The sequence below is a fragment of the Bison bison genome, unplaced genomic scaffold (assembly GCF_000754665.1).
Source record: "Bison bison bison isolate TAMUID 2011002044 unplaced genomic scaffold, Bison_UMD1.0 scf7180017864192, whole genome shotgun sequence".
In the NCBI taxonomy this organism is placed as follows: Eukaryota; Metazoa; Chordata; class Mammalia; order Artiodactyla; family Bovidae; genus Bison; species Bison bison.
Genome location: NW_011494764.1, coordinates 3,528,195 through 3,549,021, shown reverse-complemented (window position 1 = coordinate 3,549,021; position 20,827 = coordinate 3,528,195). Strand labels below are relative to the sequence as shown.

The 20,827-nt window shown below is 43.4% G+C and overlaps 1 protein-coding gene across 1 annotated transcript in view; it reads right to left on the bottom strand.

Moving 5' to 3' along the window:
* MYLK3 (myosin light chain kinase 3) overlaps positions 1 to 20,827 on the bottom strand; it is a 57,742-nt gene that overhangs the window by 12,018 nt on the left and 24,897 nt on the right. The window contains exons 5-10 of the mRNA XM_010843908.1: positions 18,566 to 19,011; positions 17,087 to 17,192; positions 16,427 to 16,520; positions 15,889 to 15,998; positions 14,809 to 14,950; positions 5,666 to 5,736 (exon numbers count right to left, since the gene is read on the bottom strand). Coding sequence (XP_010842210.1) covers positions 5,666 to 5,736; positions 14,809 to 14,950; positions 15,889 to 15,998; positions 16,427 to 16,520; positions 17,087 to 17,192; positions 18,566 to 19,011 — 969 coding nt within the window. The remainder of the gene's footprint in view (positions 1 to 5,665; positions 5,737 to 14,808; positions 14,951 to 15,888; positions 15,999 to 16,426; positions 16,521 to 17,086; positions 17,193 to 18,565; positions 19,012 to 20,827) is intronic.

Here is a 20,827-nt window from a genome sequence, read left to right as displayed (position 1 = left end):
GATAGTGGGCCAATTCCAAGCTAGGCTGTAGGACTGTGCCCTCCTGCTCCTCAGCCATCACCATGGGAAGAGAATGAGAGACACCTGGAAAAGACCTGTCCTCACTGACCTGCATCCAAGCCCAGTTCAACTCAGCCTAGATCAGAAACTCCCTACCAGTGGTGTGTGGGTAAAAGTTTAACAACCAGCCATCTGATTTTTTTTTTTAAATCCTGATTTTTAGCATCTGCCAATGGTGTAAATATTGATTTCACCATGCCTGATTTTAAAGTTCTATCAGGATGTCACTGAATAGAGTTGAGAAGAGATAGGCCATAGCACACAATAATAACAATAGGCATAAATAACCTCATGAGCATAAATAATAGTGAAATGTAGTAAAATAATTAGAAATTATTAATAATATTACAAGCATGTAATATCTTGGACTTCCCTGGTGGTACAGTGGATAAGAATCTGCCTACCCATGCAGGGGACCCTGCAGTTTGATCCCTGGTCTGGGAAGATTCCACATGCCATGCAGCAACTCAGCCCATATGCCACAGCTACTCAGCCCATGCTCTGGGTCCCACAAGCTGCAATCCTGAGCCCACGTGCTGCAGTTACTGAAGCTTCTGCACCCTAGAGCTGGTGCTCTGCAACAAAAGGAGCCAACACAGTGAGAAGCCCAAGCGCCACTAGACCGTGGACCCAACTCTCTGCAACTAAGAGGAAGGCCGCATTCAGCCACGAAGACCCAGAACAACCAAAGATGAAAATAAATATTGTGATATCTTTGTTTCAATATAATTTCTTTAATTGTACATTTATACAATTTAATTTTTAATAATGGTTATGTTTAACAACTGGCTTACAAGATTCCTTATCATGAGCTAGTGTAAGTTGGGTCCATCAAACTAATTCCCCAGCTGACTCAAAAATGTGCGGAGGAAAATAATTGTTTTAAGTCACTGTGACTTGTTATACAGCAAGGAGTGTATATGGGTGCGACTCGTTATACAACAATACTGTGGCAATAGTTAACCAATCCATCCACCCCAAAGTTGGGTCAAAGTATCTAAGATTCCCTTTCCAAATTCCCAGAGCAAGGCCCTCTGTAATCATAAGGTCACATATGCAGTCACAGTCCATAAGGTTTGGGACAAGCACCTCCTTGCCCTGACAAAGGATCTGATTAAATGTGCTTAGATTCCAATCTGAGCCCAAGACTGGGAGTCAGGAGGCACATCCCTGCACCCAAAATTCTGGAGACCAAGCTTAAACAAGCTATTTCCCGTTTGTCTCCATCCTCAACCCTTTGATATGTTCTTATTTAGACCCACTAATGACTCTTACTACCCAGCCTGCTGTTAAAACTGGTCCCTCTTGCTGGATGTCAGAGCCTCTGAAGATTTGTATGGCCCCTCTCTACTGAGGGCCATACCTCCACTCACAGTCTCACAGCCTTCTCACAGCTCCACCCAGAAATACAACTGTACTTTCTATAGTTCTTGTTAGGGGGAAACTTTGTCATTTCCTCCCTCTTTACAAACATTTAAACTATTCTGGAGCATAAGGCATACTCTCTCAACACACATAGTACCCCCCCCAGAGGTCCCTTCTCTTAAAATCACACTGCCCAGTAAGCAGGCCAATTTGCCAAACAATCCTTAGGCTGAGTGACCAGTTTGCCAGACTGCTGAGGATGTTTTTGATGTTTTCCTTTCATCTCACAGCCAGAACCCATGAACCTGGGGGCCCAGCTCCACCGAGAGCCATTTCCTGAGCACCATGTTTTCTGACACTTACATTTCTCCAGTGCTCCGCACGTGCCCTCAGCACCCACTGGCCCACCTGCAGCTCCTGCCTTCCCCAGGTCAGCCTGCTCACACGCAGAGCACATCCTATTCTCAGCCCCCGAGTCACACCAGCCCTCTTGCCTCCCCTCCACGCAGAGTCGTGCTGGAGCCAGTTGTCACAAGTGCGTGAAGGCCAGCTGTGCACATCTCTTCTCAGCTCTGTAGTCAGTGATGTCATATTGGCAGCTTGAAATCAGCCAAAGTTAGCAAAGGTTACAGATCAATCCCGTCCCCTCTCCCGCTCCAGCTGCAGCGGGTTGTTAAACGTTTACCAGCACTATCGCCTGCAGGTAACAAAACTTGGTCCATTCCTCTCTCCTGGCTGTTCAGAAAAGCCTTCTCAGACTCCAGGGACCTCAGGTGGTTACTTCTTGCTCTGAATCCAGTGTGTCACTGTAAATCCTCATTTGGCAATTGGTCATCTGACATTTGGGAGGGTCCTGCGTACACGCTAGCGTGTGCAGTCTCAGTGAAGAACACACTGTCCTGCAGTGAGGGAACAGTGGTTCTTGTGGAAAAGTGAAACTGAAATTGTTAGTCGCTCAGTTGTTCGCTCAGTTGTGTCCTACTCTTTGTGACCCCATGGACTATAGCCTGTCAGGGTCCCTTGTCATTTCACCAAGCAAGAGTGGGTTGCCATGCCCTTCTCCAGGGAATCATCCTGACCCAAGAATCAAACCTGGGTCTCCCGCATTGCAAGCAGACTATGCCGTCTGAGCCACGAGGGAACACCGGTTCTGGTGGGGGTGGGACAAAGAAAGTCTTAGCTATTACAATGGCCTGTGGCTCTCCAAAGGGCCACAGGACATAAACAGATACACAGTACACCTGTGGCATCATGAAGATGGAACCTGGGGATTAGGAAAGAAATAGTTAAAAAGGCTCTTTGTGGAGCAGGCAGAGACGTGAAAACTAGGTTGAGAAGCATGCCCCCGTGCATAAGATATGCAAGTGTACAGGATGCATCCCAATTTTATACAACATCACTTGGAAAAATATTAAGTGATTTTTTTTTTTTTACATTATGGGTTGAGTGTGATTTTTAAGGTTTTGGGTTTGGGGGCTTGGTATTGTTAATGAAATACAATACACTGTGTAATGAAGATCCTGAAGGTAGAGTGGGATGATAAGAACTTCCCTCTGCTGTTACTCTAACAACCCCACACTTGGCCTCCCATCCATCATGTGGAGCACTGAAAATGCACCTTCCACACCTACACAGAGATAACATCGACCACTTCAACCAGTGGAGCGGTGACCTAGGAAGACCACCACTGTGGTCTTGAATGCCACCTCTGGGAGGCAGGTGCTGGACACCAGAGGCTGAACTCAGGCAAGCAGCTCTGCCTCCATGGAGATAAGAGTCTCCTTTCTCCCCTTGTGGAGAGAGTGGAAGATGCTGCAAGGCTCATAAAGTGAGAAAACAACTTCTTTGTGGAAAATGATCATTAGAGAAAATTTCAAGATTTGATTATTCAGCTGTGGTGTGAAGACCTATCTAGAAAGTATGCGATTCTCAGAGACATGTCATTTCCTGGTAGAAACAGAATTCTGGAGGAAGCATGGAGGATGAGCACACATTTATTTCCATCTTTATAGACTGTGGAAAGTCGCTCAGTCATGTCTGACTCTTTGCAACCCCAATGGACTGTAGCCCACCAGGCTCCTCTGTCCATGGGATTCTCCAGGCAAGAATACTGGAGTGGATTGCCATTCTTTTCTCCAAGGGATCTTCCTGACCCAGGGATTGAACCCAGGTTTCCTGCATTGCAGGCAGATATTTGTGTGTGTGTGTGGCGGGGGGTGGGTTTGAACTTTTCTCTTTTGCTTATTTTTAAATTGAAGGATAATTGCTTTACAAAATTTTGTTGTGCAGGCAGATTTTTTACCATCTGAGCCACCAGGGAAGCACTATAGACGGTGGATGTCCTCCCCAATGCCAAGGGTCTGCTACAGCCACCCCATTGGGTATGCATGCCATGGACAAGAGCCGTGCCAGAGGCATGGTGTTTATCACACATGACACAGGACAGGATCCAACAGTAAAGCTATCTATACTTCACTAGGCTTGCATTCTAAGGGACTTAAAGTTTTCTTTAATTATATATAATGTTCACTGTATGCACTACAACTTGGGAACCTAACCACCCTCATAGGATGGTTCTGCACTGTCGATGTAGTATCTCATTTAAACTTCATAACTGCCCGGGTCAACAGTCACTGCATTATATCACCATTTTACCAAGACTGAGCCCAGTCCTGAGCGCCCAGAACCTCTTATCCATGGCACCATCCTGCACAGTCACACACTTTCCTGTCTAACCTCGCCATTTTCTGGAAGGCAGAGTTGCTAATGAATGTATCACACATCCTGGCCCCAGGAGACCTGGGGAGTGAATAGAAATGAGCTGCCCAGCACCCCATTCAGTGACCTCCTTTAACTAACACTCCCCTCTGCTCACACAAGTGGATGGAAGTATAGTTAATTCTTTTCTTAAATTTTATTTTTAGTTGGAGGATAATTACAGTGTTGTGTTGGTTTCTGCCATATAACAACGTAAATCAGCCGTAAGTATACACATATGTCCTCTCCCTGTTGAATCTCCCTCCCACCACACTATCCCAGCCCTCTGGGTTGTCCCAGAGCACTGGGTTGAGCTCCCTGTGTTCTATAGCAACTTCCCACTAGCTATCTATTTTGTATGTGGTAATATATGTGTTTCATGCTATTCTCAAATCGTTCCACCTTCTCCTTTCCCTGTTGTGCCCACAAGTCTGTTCTTTATGTCTGTGTCTCTATTACTGCCTTGCAAATCATCACTACCATTTTTCTATATTCCATATATTTGTGTTAATATACAATATTCATTTTTCTCCTTCTGACCTATTTCACTTTGTAGAACAGGCTCTCACACTGCTCAGAATGGCCATCATCAAAAAACAATACATGCTGGAGAGGATGTGAAGAAAAGGGAACCTTCTTGTACTGCTGATGGGAATGTAAATTGATACAGCCACAATGGAGAACACTATGGAAATTCCTTAAAAAAAACTGGGAATAAAACCACCATATGACCCAGCAATCCCACTACTGGGCATATACCCTGAGAAAACCACAGTTCAAAAAGATTCATGTACCCCAATGTTCATTGCAGCACTATTTACACTAGCCAGGACATGGAAGTGACCTAGATGTCCATCGACAGATGAATGGATAAGGAAGCTGTGGTATGTATACACAATGGAATATTTTGTTGTTGTTCAGTTGCTAAGTAATGGAACATTACTCAATCATGCTGCTCCTACTGCTGCTAAGTCACTTCAGTCATGTCCGACTCTGTGCGACCCCATAGACGGCAGCCCACCAGGCTCCCCCATCCCTGGGATTCTCCAGGCAAGAACACTGGAGTGGGTGGCCATTTCCTTCTCCAATGCATGAAAGTGAAAAGTGAAAGTGAAGTCGCTCAGTCGTGTCCGACCATCAGCGACCCCATGGACTGCAGCCTCCCAGGCTCCTCCATCCATGGGATTTTCCAGGCAAGAGTACTATAAAAAGTAACATTTGAGTCAGTTCTAGTGAGGTGGATGAACCTAGAACTCTACAGCCTTTTAAGGAGAAACGGAGCCTGCAGCATAAAGCTGCCCCCTGTGGTAGTAACAAGGCCTGTCTACACAGTTTTTGTGAAGGCCACCAACCTTATAAGACAGCTTGCTCATATTAGTCTTCAAAATTCAAAAACTGGCTGAGTTGTGGGTAACCATATCCAAGAGAGCTATCAAGAGTCCCCAAGCAGTTCTGTTAAAGTACCAAAATACAACTCCCTTACCTTCTGGCCAGCCCAAAGTCAATGATCTTAATTTGGTGTCCTGTCTGATTGACACACAGTATGTTCTCAGGCTGGGAAAGAAAAAGAAGTTTGCTTAGCTTAATCAACAACTAGGAAGGTCTGAGCTCCCCCACTTATTTGTCAATAGGCCTCAGTTTCCAAGCCTCCAAGGGAAAGCCCTACAGGGCAGCCCTTCAGGGATGGATGGATAGTGAAAATAAATGATGCGGGCTAGTGTGAGACAATAAGGAGTGCTGTGAACCATGAGAACCCGGAGAACTCCTGCCGTGTATAAAAGGGCAGCCACTGCTCAGCTCCAGCCACTGGCCACCACACAGAAATGTAGGTCCAGTCACTAGAGTTCCTCAGTTCTCAAGGGATCCCAGAAATTCAAGTTTAATTAAAAACTCCATGCTTTTAAATGTTGACAACTGAATCCAATTTAAACACATACTTATCATGTGTGGGAATCAAACACAACATATCTGGGATGTAGACTGGGCCCATGAGCTGCTTGTTTGAGACCATTGGCTTGGGGTGGTGATTCCAAACCTTGGCTGCATACTAGCATCATCAGGGGAGCCCTCGAAAGTCTTAACACCCAGGCCCCAGTCCTGACCAGTTAAATCAGAATCTCAAGTGTGGGACCAAATCTGCAGTAGTCTGGTCAAGGAGATCAGAACTGCCAAATGCCATCCTGCCATTTTGCGGTGACAGCTGTGACCCACGGAATGGAGATAATGGACTTGACATGCTTCTCTTAAGTCTTTCATATCAGCTTGGAGGCCCTGAGGAAGACTGGAATAATTCTTGCTGCTTGTGGCAGACAAATTCGAAGGTGGGGAGGGGTTGAGGGCAGATGGAAGGCTTATAGAACAAAGGACCTGGAGACCTGAGGTCAGGGCCTGCAGTCCAGGGGTCCATTACCAGGGTCTGTAGCCCTAGATGAGTACTTTCCCATTCCAGAAATCTCGGTGTCTCCATCTGTAAAATGAGAATAATAACCTCTTCCTGCCTTCCTCCTGGGAAGGTGTAAAGATCAAATGATATAATAATGCATTAAAGATTTTACAGCTTGTGAAGCAAATATATCAGGCACTATTTCTCCCAATAGAAGATTTTATTGCTACTTATGTTACAAAGGGGTTGTGAAACTCCTCAGATAGGTTCAGAAAAATGATGATTAAAAATCTTCAGGCCTTCTTTATAAGACTTAGAATAACACTGTCCAATAGAAATATAATGTGAGCTACATACATAATTCAAAAAATTCTAATAGCCACATTAAAAAGGTAAAAAGAAATAGGTGAACTTAATTTTCATAAAAGCATTATTGAAATATAAATAATAAAGATATGATCATAAAATTACCATTTTAAAGTATACAATTCAGTGGTTTTTCAGTAGATAGTTTACCACTCTAGTTTTAGAACATTTTCATTACTTCAGGAAAAAAAAACATACTCATCAGCAGTCATTCTCCATCCTCCTTACTTACAACTCCTATGTATTTTCTATCTCTGTAGATTTGCCTGGTCTGGGAATTTCATATAAATGGAATCATAAATACATATGTGACCTTTTGCATCTGACTTCTTTCACTCAGCATAATTTCTTCAGGGTTCATCCATATATGGATACTTGATTCCTTTTCATGGCTGAATAATAATCATTATAAGGACAATATACCTACCACATTTTGTTTACCTGTTCATCAGATAGTAAACATTGGTGTTGTTCCTACTTTTTGGCTATTTATGCATAATGCTGCTAAGGACATTTGTGTGCAAGTTTTTGTGTTGACTTGTGTTTTCAATTCTTGAGAATATACCTAGAAGTGAAATTGCTGGTCGTATGATAACTCCATGTTTAACATTATAGAAACTACCAAATTGTTTTCTAAAGTGGATGCATAACTTTACAATCCCACCAGCAATGTCTGAGAGTTCCAGTTTCTCTAAATCCTAGCCAACACTTGTCTGCCATTTTTACTTTTTATTTTAGTTAATCCAATGGATCGGAAATAGTATCTCATTGTAGTTTTGATTTACATTTCTCTCTTGACTAATGATGTTAAAAATCTTTTCATATGCTTACTGGCCATTTAAAAATCCTCATTAGACAAATGTTTATTCAAATTTATCTTTCTCATTGAGTTGTAAGTGTTCTTTATACACCCTAGGTACAAGTCCTTTATCAGATAAATGATTTGAAAATATTTTCTCCCATCTGTGGGCTGTCATTTCATTTTCATGATGGTGTCCTTTGAAGCATAAAGATTTTTTAATTTTGATGAAATCTACATTTATCAACTTTTCTATCTTGTGCTTTTTGAGTCAGATATAATTTACTCCTACACTATCTTCTAACAATTTTATAGTTTTAGCTCTGACATTTAGGTCTATGACCATTTGAGTGAACTTTTATTTATAGAATGAGGTGGGGCTTCAACTTTTATGTGGATCTCAAGCATGGTGTCCCAGCATCATTTATTGCAAAGACTACTCTTTCCCCACTGAACTGTCATGGCACTGTTCTCAAAAATCTATTGACCACAAATAAAAGGGTTTAAGTCTAGACTCTTAATTGCATCACATTGATATGTCTGCCCATCCTTACATCATAACACATTTTTTATTTACGTAGCTTAGTAGTAGATTTTTAAGTCAGGAAATGTGTGTCCTCCAACTTTGTTCATCTTCTTTTTTTTTGTTGTTCCTCTTTTTCAAGATTGTTTTTGCTCTCCTGGGTCCCAAAAATTTCCATCTGAATTTTAGATTATTAATTTCTGCAAAAAAGTCAGCTATGAGTCTGACAAGACTACATTGAACATATAGACCATTTTGGAGAGTATTGTCGTCTTAATAACATTAAGTTTTCTGACCTATGGGATGTCTTTCCATTTACTTATGTCATCTTTAACTTCTTTTAACAATGTTTCATAGTTTTCAGAATATAAAGTTTATACATCTTTGGTTAAATTCATTTCTAAGTACTTTATTCTTTCCAATGTTACTGTAAGTGAAATGATTTTCTTAATTTTATTTATAGAATGTTGATTGCTAATGTATGGAAATACAATTGATTTTTACATCTTAGATCCTGCAACATTGCTGAACTCATTTATTAGTTCTAATAGTTTCTCTTTACCCTCCTTAGGATTTGCGATATACAAAATCAAGTCATCTGTGAATAGAATCTTACTTCTTCCTCTCCAATCTGGATACCTTTTATTTATTTTCTTGCCCAATTGCCCTGGTTAGAACCACAAGTATAATGTTTAATAGAAATGGCAATAATAAACATCCTTGTCTAGTTCCTGATCTTAAAAGGAAAGCATTCAACCTTTTACCATTAAGTTTATTATTACCTGGGGGATTTTCATAGGTGGCCTTTATCAAGCTAAGGAAGTTCTATATTTAATTTGCTTAGTGTTTTCATCAAGAAAAGGTGTTCAATTTTGTGACGTGCTTTTTCTGCAGCTACTAAAATGATCAGGTGATATCATCCTTTATTCTTTTAATATGACATATTACATTGATTGATTTTCTTATGTTAAACCAACTTTGCTTTATTGGAACAAATCCCAGTTTGTGATGTGTATAATCCTTTTTATATGTTGCTATACTCAGTTTAGTAATATTTTATTGAGAATATTTACATCTATATTCATAAGGGATATTGTACTGTAGTTTCATCATAGGAAGTGAGGTCTGCCTGGTTTGGGGATGAGGATAAGTTTGGTCTTCTAAAATGAGTGAGAAAATGTTTCTTTCTCTTCTAATTTTAAACATTTTGTGAAAGATTGGTATTAACTCTTTAGACATTTGATAGCCATATGGGCCTAGGATTTTTTTATGGGTAGTTTTTATACTAGTTTGACTGTTTTACTTATTATAAGTCTATTCAGATTTTCTGTTCCTTTTTGAGCCAGTTTTCAGATGTTTGTGCCTTTTAGGGAATTTCCATTTTATCTATATTATCTAATCTACTGGCATATAAGTTTTCATAATATTCTCTTATAATCTTTTTTTAATTTTGGTAAGGCTGGTAGTGATGTCCCCTCTTTCATTCCATTTATTTTATTTTATTTTTTCATTTCATTCATTTTAGTAATTGAGTCTTCTCTCTTTCTCTCTAGTTCAAGATAGCTAAGGATTTGTCAACTGATTCATCTTTTCAAAGAACCAACTTCTTTTCACTGATTTTCTCTACTGTTTCTCTGTTTTCTGTTTCAATTACTTCTGCTCTAATCTTTCGTATTTCCCTCTTTCTACTTGCTTTGAGTTTAACTTGCTTTTCTTTTTCTAGCTTCTTAAGGTGGAACGTTAGATTATTAAATCTTTTGAACACATAAGGGTTCGCAGCTACAAGTTTCATTTCTAGTTTAGATGAACCCCGAAAGTTTTAGCATGTTGTGTTCTCATTTTCATTCATCTCAAAGTATTTTCTAAAACTTAATCTTGATAATAATTTTATTTAGCGAAATATATCAAAATCATTTTAATAGGTTACCCAAATAAAAATATTTATGAGATATTTTCGATTATTTTTATTATATTGCCTTTGAAGTCCAGTGTGCATTTTACATTTATAGCACATCTCAATTCAGACACTAAAGTTTCATCAGAAGTACTTTAGATATATTTAGATCTCATGAATTGGCGGATTCTTTACCACTGAGCCACCTGGGAAACCTTTTATTTGTATTTAGATTGCATGAAATTGATAGTTTTTGAAAAGCAAATTAACATGTTGAAGTTGTTCTAAATATCTAAGTAAGTGAAGTCGCTCAGTTGTGTCTGACTCTTTGCGACCCCATGGACCGTAGCCCGCCAGGCTCCTCTGTCCATGGGATTCTCCAGGCAAGAATACTGGAGTGGGTTGCCATTTCCTTCTCCAGGGGATCTTCCCAACCCAGGAATTGAAGCCGGGTCTCCTGCACTGCAGGCAGATGCTTTAGCCTCTGAGCCACCAGATTCTAAATATACTTTATGGTTTTTAATAATTTAATCATATCAGCTTTTTATTTAATTAAAAACTAACAAAATTTAAACTTTAGTTCCTCGGTCACACTAGTTATGTTTCAAGTGAAGTATTTAAATATTTCATATTTTATTTCAACCAACATTCCTAGGAGGTAGATATTATTAATCTCCACTTTTCAATTGATGAGCTTACGCAAGACCAATCAACAAGATCAAGGAACTTATGTAAGATCTCCTGGTCAGGAAGAGGCTGGACTAACACAAGCTCTGCTCCTGGCTGGGAAACAGACCTTGGCAATGACTGTCTCCTGCTGTAGTGTCACAGGTATTGTCCCAAAGGCTGTTCGTTGATCCTGAATCACAGAACAGAATCAGGTTCTGTTTAACTGGTTCTCTTAACTGCTCTTTCTGAGCAGTTCTCTTAACTGCTCAAGCCACAGAAAGCTGGTCCAGAAGCTCTGGAATTAGCTCCAGTGAGCAGGGAAGTTTGAGGCCGATTCCTCACGATCTCTACCATTTTTCACAGTACCACAGTGTTACAGTCTGATGTCAATCCAGAAAGATGGTCAGAAGGAGCAGTGTGCAAACATGTAGGTCCAACCAACCCACTTCCCATCTTCTGTAGAGAGCCACTGAGATTCCCGACAGAGGTTATAGAGAAAAATTCTCCTGTTGCCCCAGTGGAGTGAAAAACCACAGAAATGGCCACCATGCAAATCGAAACCACAATGAGATATCATTTTATTCCTGTTAAGACGAATGCCATCCAAAAAACAAGAGCTAACAAGTGTCACTGAGGGTGTGGAGAAAAGGTAACCTCTGTGTACTGTTGCTGGGAGTGCAAACTGGCGCAGCCACTGTGCAAAACAGTGTGGTGTTGCCTCAAAAAATTAAAAATAGGACTATCATGCAATCTAGCAATTCCACTTCTGGGTATATATCCCAAACCCAAATCACTACCTTGAAGAGATATCTGCACCCCCATATTCACTGCAGCATTATTTACAATAGTCAAGTGTCCATCAACAGATGAATAATTTTTTAATGTGTTATATATACACAACAGAATATTACTCAGCCATAAAAAAGAAAGAAATTCTGCCATTTGCAACAACATGGAATTTGACAATATTATGCAGAGTGAAATAAATCAGACATAGAAAAACACTTACTGTATGATCTCAGTTATAAGTAGAATCTATTAAAAAAATCACCCAGAACTCATACGAACAAATTAGTGGTTTGTTTAGAGAACAAATTAGTGGTTGCCAGAGGTGGGGAGGGGGAGGGTTTCGGGAAACTGGTGAAGGTGGTCCAAAGGTACAAACTTCCAGCTATAAAATAAAAGTCCTGAGGATATAATGTACTGCATGCTGACTGTAGTTAACAATGCAGTATTATATATATGAAAGCTGTTAAGTGAGGAGATCTTGAGAGTTCTTATCACAAGAAAAGAAACTGTAACTATGTGAGGTGGTATAACTAACTAAACTTAAGTGGAATCATTTTGCAGTGTGTAATATATCAACAATTATGTTTATACCTTAAACAAAAACAATGTTACCTGTCAAGTATATCTTGATAAAACTGGAAACAAACTTTACAGATAAAATGACTCAGATGGTAAAGAATCTGCATGCAGGAGACCCGGGTTTGATCCCTGGGTTGGGGAGATGTCCTGGAGAAGGCAATGGCTACCCACTCCAGTATTCTTGCCTGGAGAGAGTATTCTTGTCCATGGACAGAGTAGCCAGGTGGGCTACAGTCCATGGGATCGCAAAGAGTCAGACACGACTGAGCAACTAACATTTTCATTTTTCACTTCTCAGACTCACCAAAAAAGAGAGAGAAAAAGAGGAATTTATTGCCAACAAACTGGACAACCTAGAGGAAATGAATTAATTCCTAGAATTGTAACAACTAGATAAGACCAAATCATGAAGAAATAGGAAATCTGAACCGACTAATTACTAGTAATCAAAAATATCCCAAAAAACAAAAGTCAAGAACCAAATGGCTTCACTGGTGAATTTTACCAGTCACTAAAAAATTGGTATCAATCTTTCTCAAACTCTACCAAAAAATATAAGAGGAGGGAATACTTCTAAACTCATTTTATAAGTCCTACCCTGATACCAAAATCAGACAAGGATATTACAAGAAAAGGAAATTACAGGCCAATATACCTGATAAGAATAGATGTATAAATCCTCAACAAAATATTAGCAAATCAAGTTCAACAATACATAAAAAGATTATACACCACGATCAAATGATATTCATTCTAGGGATGCAAAGATGGTTTAATGTATGCAAACCAATCAGTGTGATACAGCACATTAACAAAATGAAAAATAAAAATCATACTATCATCTCAATAGATACAGTAAAAACACCTAAAAAAATTCAATATCCATTTCATGATAAAAACTCTCAACAAACTAGGTACAGAGGGAACATACCTTAACGTAATAAAGATCATATATGACAAGTCCGTAGATAATATTCTCAATGGTAAAAAGCTGGAAGCTTTTCCTCTAAGATCAGGAACAAGACAAGGATGCTCACTCTCACTACTTTTATTCAACAGAGTATTGGAAGTCATAGACAGAGTAATGAAGTGATAAAAAGAAATAAAAAGCATCCAACTCAGAAAGAAGTAAAACTGTCACTATTTGCAGATGATACGATATTAAGTCTTCACCAAAATACTGTTAGAACTTAAAAACAAATTCAGTATATTTTCAGAATACAAAAGCAATATACAAAAAATCAGTTGCATATCTATACACTAAAAAGAAACTATTAGGAAAGAGAAATTAAGAAAACAGTCTTACTTACAGTTGATCAAAAAAATACTTAGGAATAAATTTAACAAGTTAGTGAAAGATCTATATACTAAAAACTGTAAGACGTTGATGAAAGAAATTAAAGAAGACAAATAAATGGAAAGATATCCTGCGCTCTTCGTTGGAAGGATTAATATTAAAATGTCCTTACTATTAAATGTCCTTACTACCCAAAGCAATCTACAAATTTAAGGCAATCCCTATCAAAATTTCAGTGGCAATTTTCACAGAAATATAGGGAACAATCTAAAATCTGTATGGAACTACTGCTGCTAAGTCACTTCAGTCGTGTCCGACTCTGTGTGACCCCATAGACGGCAGCCCACCAGTCTCCCCCGTCCCTGGGATTCTCCAGGCAAGAACACTGGAGTGGGTTGCCATTTCCTTCTCCAATGCATGAAAGTGAAAAGTGAAAGTGAAGTCGCTCAGTCGTGTCCGACTCTTAGCGACCCCGTGGACTGCAGCCCACCAGGCTCCTCCGTCCATGGGATTTTCCAGGCAAGAGGAATGGAATGGGGTGCCATTGCCTTCTCCGACTACAAAAGACTCCAAATAGCCAAAGCAGTCAGGGAAGAAAAACAAAATTGGAGGCACCACACTTCCTGATTTCAAACTGTTACAAAGCTATACTAATCAAAATAGTGTGATATCAGCATAAAAATAAACAAACAGATCAATGGAACATAACAGACAACTGAGAAATAAACTATGTATCAAAAAGAAAGAAAAGAATGGCCACCACATGCTTACTTTTCATCAAGTAGACAAAAGAAGCTGCAATGCATTCATTCAATGGACTATATGATGGCCCTTAAAAAGAATCAGACACGATGTCCACACTATACTTAAAAAGGCAAGTTTAAAAATGGAATGTACAGTAAGCTCCCCTTTGTGAGTGTTTTTCATGCCAATGTGCTAATACAGAAGACCTCTCAGCACAGAGGCTGGGTGAGAAGAACTTTCACTGTGCATTTTAAATATTTCTATATTGTCTATATTTGTTACTACATGCATGTGTTTCTATTTTAATTTTTTTAAAACTAATTTTTGAGTTTTTTTATAGGAAAAAAAAAGTTGTTTCATTTGATCTTTAAAGAACACTTAATGAGGTAGCTATTTTCCACATCTCACAGATGGAGAAACGAGGCTATGAGACTTGGCCTGCCCTAGACTCCAGAACTAGGCCATGGTAGAGCCAGGAAAGGAAGCCAGGACCGTGTGATGACAGAGCTCTCAAAGATGAGAGAGCCGCAGAGGCTCAGGAACACGGGCACCCACCCGCCGCATGCCCAGGGCGGAGCCTGACCTTGAGGTCCAAGTGCAGGACGTAATGCTGATGGAGGTAATGCACACCCTCGCAGATCTGCTTGGTGAACAGGACCACATCCAGCTCAGTCAGGTGGTACTTCTCTTCTGTGATCCGGTCAAAGAGCTCACCGCCATCCACGCTGCCAGGGCCAAAGGGGAGGCAGACACTGACTGAGCAAGGCTCTCAGAGGACTGGTCTACTCATCACCAGGTGAGACGAGGGCACCACTCCCATCTGGGGTCTTACGGGGGGGCAGGCGGGGGAACCTTTGCTCTGGTCTATTCCCAGCTCAGAGTGTGGGTGATAAAAAGGAAGTGATGGGCCAAATGGGAGACTGGGGCTTGTCTGCAGTACTGATCACCCAGGCTCACTCTGGATACTCACTGTCAATAGTCCAGACCCAGGTTATAAACTCATTGGCCTACAGGGGCCAATTAGTGCCTACATGGCAAGAATCTAAGTGGACAAACCAGACCAGATGTGAGACAAAAGTTTTCTTGGAATACACAGCCTTTAGTCTAACTTTTGTTTTTCCATTTTTTATAGAGGCATGACATGACAAAGGTTGCCCTCTCCTCAGTTGCACCAGAAGGAAAACAGCAACACAAGCACGCTAATAAATGTCCCCTGAGCCCCTGGCCTCAGCACTACGGGTAGTTGAAACTGGTGGGGACTGTAGCAAATGGGAAATGGGTTGCCCTGTCTACAAAGGTCAGTTACCACAAGCTCCATCATACCATTTCCAACTGAGAATGCAGACCCAGCATTACTAGATCTTTTATATTTGCAAGAAAAATCAGGCACCTAGGTTTTAATGTGAACTTTCCCAGTTTCCAACTGTTAGCACTAAATCAAAATTACTAAAAATTGTGTAGGCCAAAATAATATCTGCAGGTCAAGCAAGGCTCACTGGTCACTGGTTTCTGACAAATGGCCTTGTCCTCTGTGTTTTATGTTGGAGGTCAGGTAGAGGAAGCGATGACATTCCCTGGGTGTCACAGAGAGGGCAAAGGGAGAGTTTTGCTGCAACCTTGGCTCCTAGCCCCACCCTGAGCCCTGGCCCTGCCTCCCACTCACTACTCCATGACGAGGGTAAAGCTGTTCTTGCTCTCAAAGGCGTCGTAGAGCTGGATCAGGTTCACATGGCTGAGCTGGTTCATGATGTTAATCTCATTCTTGACATCCTCCTTGTGAAGCCAACAGGGAGAGGAGTTTCCAAGAAATGGGTTAGGAAGAGCAGTCAGTTGCATCTCCCAAGACACACACACACACACACACACACACACACACACACCCTGCATCCTCATTTCCTGCAGCATCACCAGGTTTCCTCAACTCACCACCCACACCAGCTTCTTACAACAGAAGGGACCCACCCATTTCCCAGATAGGATCCCTGAGACCCCGAAAAGAACCCTGGAGATCTGGGAGGACCCTGTTCCCCAGGGTGCAAGGTGACTGCTGACTAGAGAGTAGGAGCCAAGGAAAGGTGGCCAGGTTTCCTGCTCAGCGTGGAGGGGCCTGAGGCAGTGCAGGACCCAGAGGGGCCTAGAAGGAAGTGAAGGAGTCCTGAGCTTGGCCCAGGGCACCCGTTGGCCTGGGGCAGACACCTCACCCGGTCCTTGGCGCTCTTCACTTTGATGATCTTGGCCGCCAGTGAGAGGCCTGTGGCCTTCTCCGTGCATCTGTGAACCTGGCCAAACCGGCCCCTGCAGAGAGAGACACGATGACACAGCAGGCTCAGAGCCCCAGAGGCATACCCTGCATGTGAGTGGGGGCCAGCCCTATCTGGGACCCTGGTCTTTCTGGTCCGACCTCAACTCCACATACGCTACAGGGATTACCCTGCCCACCAGAGGTATCATAGTCACCACCCCACACTGCTACCTGAACCTGGAGAAGAGCTTCTTCACCCCATAGGTATGGGCCATTCTGCACCCCAGGGGAGCGCCCCACAGCCACACCACCCAGGCCGTCCTGCACCCTAGAGGTCATTCCTCTTAACCCACCTCATGTCGGCTCTCATTTCACCTGCAGGACATGGGCCCCAGGCCCACCTGTACCCTCCACTTAGCCTCACTCACACCACATGGGCCCTCCTGCTCTCTGCAGCTGTCTCCTCACCCACTCTTTACGAGCTCTCGGCTCATGCTCTCACCTCTCGGGACATCCCACTCTTGGCTGTGGCTCCATCAGTCAGTTCCTGAGAACCAGCAGCAGCGCCCGGTTGTCCAGTTGCCCTCCCCACCCCCCTCAAGGCAGAAGGCCCGCTTACCCTCCCAGGACTTCATGCTGGCACACTGTGTAGCCCGCTGAGGTCGAGGTCTCCCTGACACTCACCACCCGGTGCTCGAAAGGGGCTGGCGGGGCTGGACTGTCGTCTGTTCAGGAGACAGCAGCCCGTGAGTCTTCTTCATGCAGCCCCTACCCCTCAGCTCCCCCCACTCCCCACTGCCACCCCGACCCCCAGACCTAGCCCCTCTTGGTTCAAAAAGGCTTCTGCCGGCTTGTTGGGGATTTATCAAGGGAGCATTCAGAGTGTTCCCGGGAAGGTTCCATGATTTCTGCAACCCTGGACCCAGAGCAGGGGAAAATACTGCTATTTTCCCTTAGTTTGTCTCACAAGCAGCTTTCTGCTCCCCAAAGTAGAAGGTTGAATGTGCTTTGAGAGCGTTTTTGTGTGTGTCTGCCAAGGTGAGCCTGTGCCCTAGACTACAAGGGGGTAACTTTTGTAGGGGGTTGTGTGGCAGAGACTCCACTTTTAGAATTCCAGTCTGAAGTCTCCTTCACTGCAAAGTAACTGCCTTCTGTTCTCAAGGTTTACACACAAGGTTCAAGAAACCAGTGGTCAGATCCTGGCTCTGTCAGCACAGACCCTGTGGCCTTACAAGTGCTTCTCAGCCTCTCTTGTGTCTCATGTGTCCTCACTCCACCCTGTGAGGGTAAACACACCCACAAACGCTTGAGGCTTGGCTCACAGAGTCCTCAGCTAACATTGGCTTGATCACCATCTCAAGTCTCAGAAAAGACTAAAGTCACAGGTTGCTCTCAGCTGTGTTTCTGGAATTAAGGGAGGCCGTGTCCACATCTGGACCAGGTCATACAAGGGGAAAGGAAGCAACCAGAGACATCAGAGTAACTTCAGAGCCTGGAAGAGCCAAGGGGCACCAGGATGACCTGCACAACACTCAGCCCTTCCTCAGGGCCTCCAGAAATTCTGGGACAGGGAATTGGCAAAGGGTGGCCTTCCTGCAGCCACATGGGATGAGGGCTCCCATGAGGGTGTGGCCCTAAGGGCTGAAAGACTCAACGCCTTTTGGGTCACAGGAACACAAGGACACCTACCACCACCACTGTGACAGAAAGCAGATCAGCAGCCCCTTCCTGATCCTGGATGAGTCAGCCCACTGGCTGCAAATGGCTAATAGTAGGTTATAGACATCAGGTAATGGAGGAAGGAGCCTTCCCTATCTCAATCCAGAATGATGCCAGTTCTATTAGGCAGGCAGGTGGCTTTGAGAAATCCACCCAGTTGAGTCCCCCATGTTTCCTTTTCTCCCATGGCTACAGCCAACCTGATGCATCTCTATGCCCTGGTCCCCAGCTCTGGGATGTGCTGGCAGGCTCTTCTGAGTCCTGGTCTCCCAGACATTATCCCCACATTATCTCTACCTGGAAGCTTCAGGGAGCCCCCCCCCAGAGAAGGTCTTTCAGACTCACTCACCTTGGGGCACACAGCAACGGCCTCACTTACCTAATACTAGGCTGCTCGCCTCAGCTCCTGGGGGTGTCCTGCTTCCTGCTTCGGCACTGCCCACACCCCCAGCTGTGCAGTCCTTCCCAGGGTCAGGGTTCCCCGCTCCTGGGTTCATGTCCTGCTGTGGGCCTGAGGCCCCGGAATCAGCTCCCTTGTCCCTCCTGGCCCTGCTTGGTGCCATGGTCAGCTCGGACCCAGGTCCTTGCTTCTCTTTGGCCTTTGCTCCCTCGTCGCAGCTCCGCTTCCGCACACTGGCTCCTCTGAGGATAGGTTTTCCTGACTCAGTCCCAGGGGCCTGGGGGCAGCACCTGGGCCCAGGTGGGTCCTGCTCACCTGGAGGCACAGCTGCTGGAGTCTCTGCAGGGGGTGAGGTTCTGAGGCTGCCCCCTCGTGTCACAAGTAGCTCCCCAGGGGTATCTGTCTCCTGCACATGGATGGAGATCCTGGGACAGAGAGAAATGTGGCAAGAACTCAAATCAGAGCATACCTGGGCTCAACTGCCTGCTGCTGCCACTCACTAACCGTGGTCTCTTAGCCTCAGTGTTCTCATCTGTTAAAAGTGTCCTTTGGGTTGTTATAATAGTAAGAGTTAGCTTGTGGTTGAAACCAGCAACCAACCCCTACCCCTCTCCCCAGACACAACACTGGGGAGAGGCTGGTTTCAGTGACACGTGGTGCCACCAGGATTCCACCGGGTCAGCATCTGGGGGAAACTTGAAGAACCTGTGGTGGATGGCGGGTGAGTGGGCACCGGACATCTCTGTGGCCCCTTGAAAACATGATTCTGCCCCATAAGTGTGGTGGCCTGGAGGAAGGAGACTTGGGCTGTTCCCTCCCTTCTCTGGGCCTCAGTTTCCCTTCTCTTAAGTGAAGAGAAGCGTGAACCAAGTCAAACATCACACTAGAAGCCTCAGGTTAGACATATTTTAGTAAAATCAGGGAATTGTTCATAAGACTCTGGACCTTCTGTTTCTCCTGAAGAAACAGTCCTGGCTGTGCTGGGCCTGCATGCTTACACCCCTGAGGAAATTCTCGGCCTCCCTACAAGTCCCCAGGGCCATTGGGCCCATCTCATCCATACTTGTTCCCCAGACCAAGCAGTACTGTGGTTTGGGACCCCAGCTGGAGGTCGGGAAAGTCCTCTAAGCCCCAACATTCAGAGGAAAGGACCCTGACCCTGGGAGCTTCAGACCCTGCTGCTCTGCCACCAGGTTACTAGAGAGGGCTGGGTCTGGGCAAGTCTAGCCTCAGCAATCGCTTCTGTCAAACAAGGATGATAACACCTCATGGATGTGCTGAGAGACAACTAAGAAAAGAAAACACAGAGGTTCTAATAGTGAAGACTAAAATGGTGCAGCCACTGTGGAAATCAGTATGACAGTTCCTCAGAAATGTGAAAATATATTACCATATGATCCAGCAATCCCAATTCTGGAAATAAACCCAAAATAATTAGAAGCAGAACCTCAAAGAGATATTTGTACAGCCTTGTTCATGGCAGTATTATTCTCAACAGTCAAAAGTGGAAGCAACCAAAGTGTCCATTGACAGATGAAAGAATAAATAAAATGTTGCACATACACATAATGGAATGGTATTCATTCTTATGCTAAGTGAAATAAACCAGTGACAGAAAGGCGGATTCTATATACTTGAATGAATGAGTTATATGAAGGACCCGTGCTGCTGTGCTCAGTCACTTAGTCGTGTCTGATTCTTTGCGATCCCATGGACTGTAGCCTGCCAGGCTTCTCTGTCCATGGGATTTTCCAGGCAAGAATACTGGAGTGGGTTGCCATTCCATTCTTCAGGGGATCTTCCCAACCCAGAGATCAAACCCACATCTCCTGCATTGGCAGGCAGATTCTATACCACTGAGCTACCTAGGAAGCCCATAGGAAGGACCCAGAGTAGTAAAATTCATAGAGACAGACAGTAGAATGGTAGTTACAGTAGCAGTTTCAGATTTACAAAATGAAAAAGCTCTGGAGATCTGTGTCATAACAATATGAATATACTTAACACCACTGAACTATACATTTAAAAATGGTTACAACAATGAACATTATGACACATGTTTTTTAACCAAATTTTTTTTAAATTAGGGCTTCCCCTAGCAGCTGGAGGCCTGGGTCCCTCCTTTGCCTGCTCCTGAATGCACCTGGTTCTGCAGACTGTTCACAGCTAAAGCTTGGGTAGGATGTAGCAAAATTCCCCTGACACCCCTCAAGAACAATTACAGGTTGGTGATGATAGGGC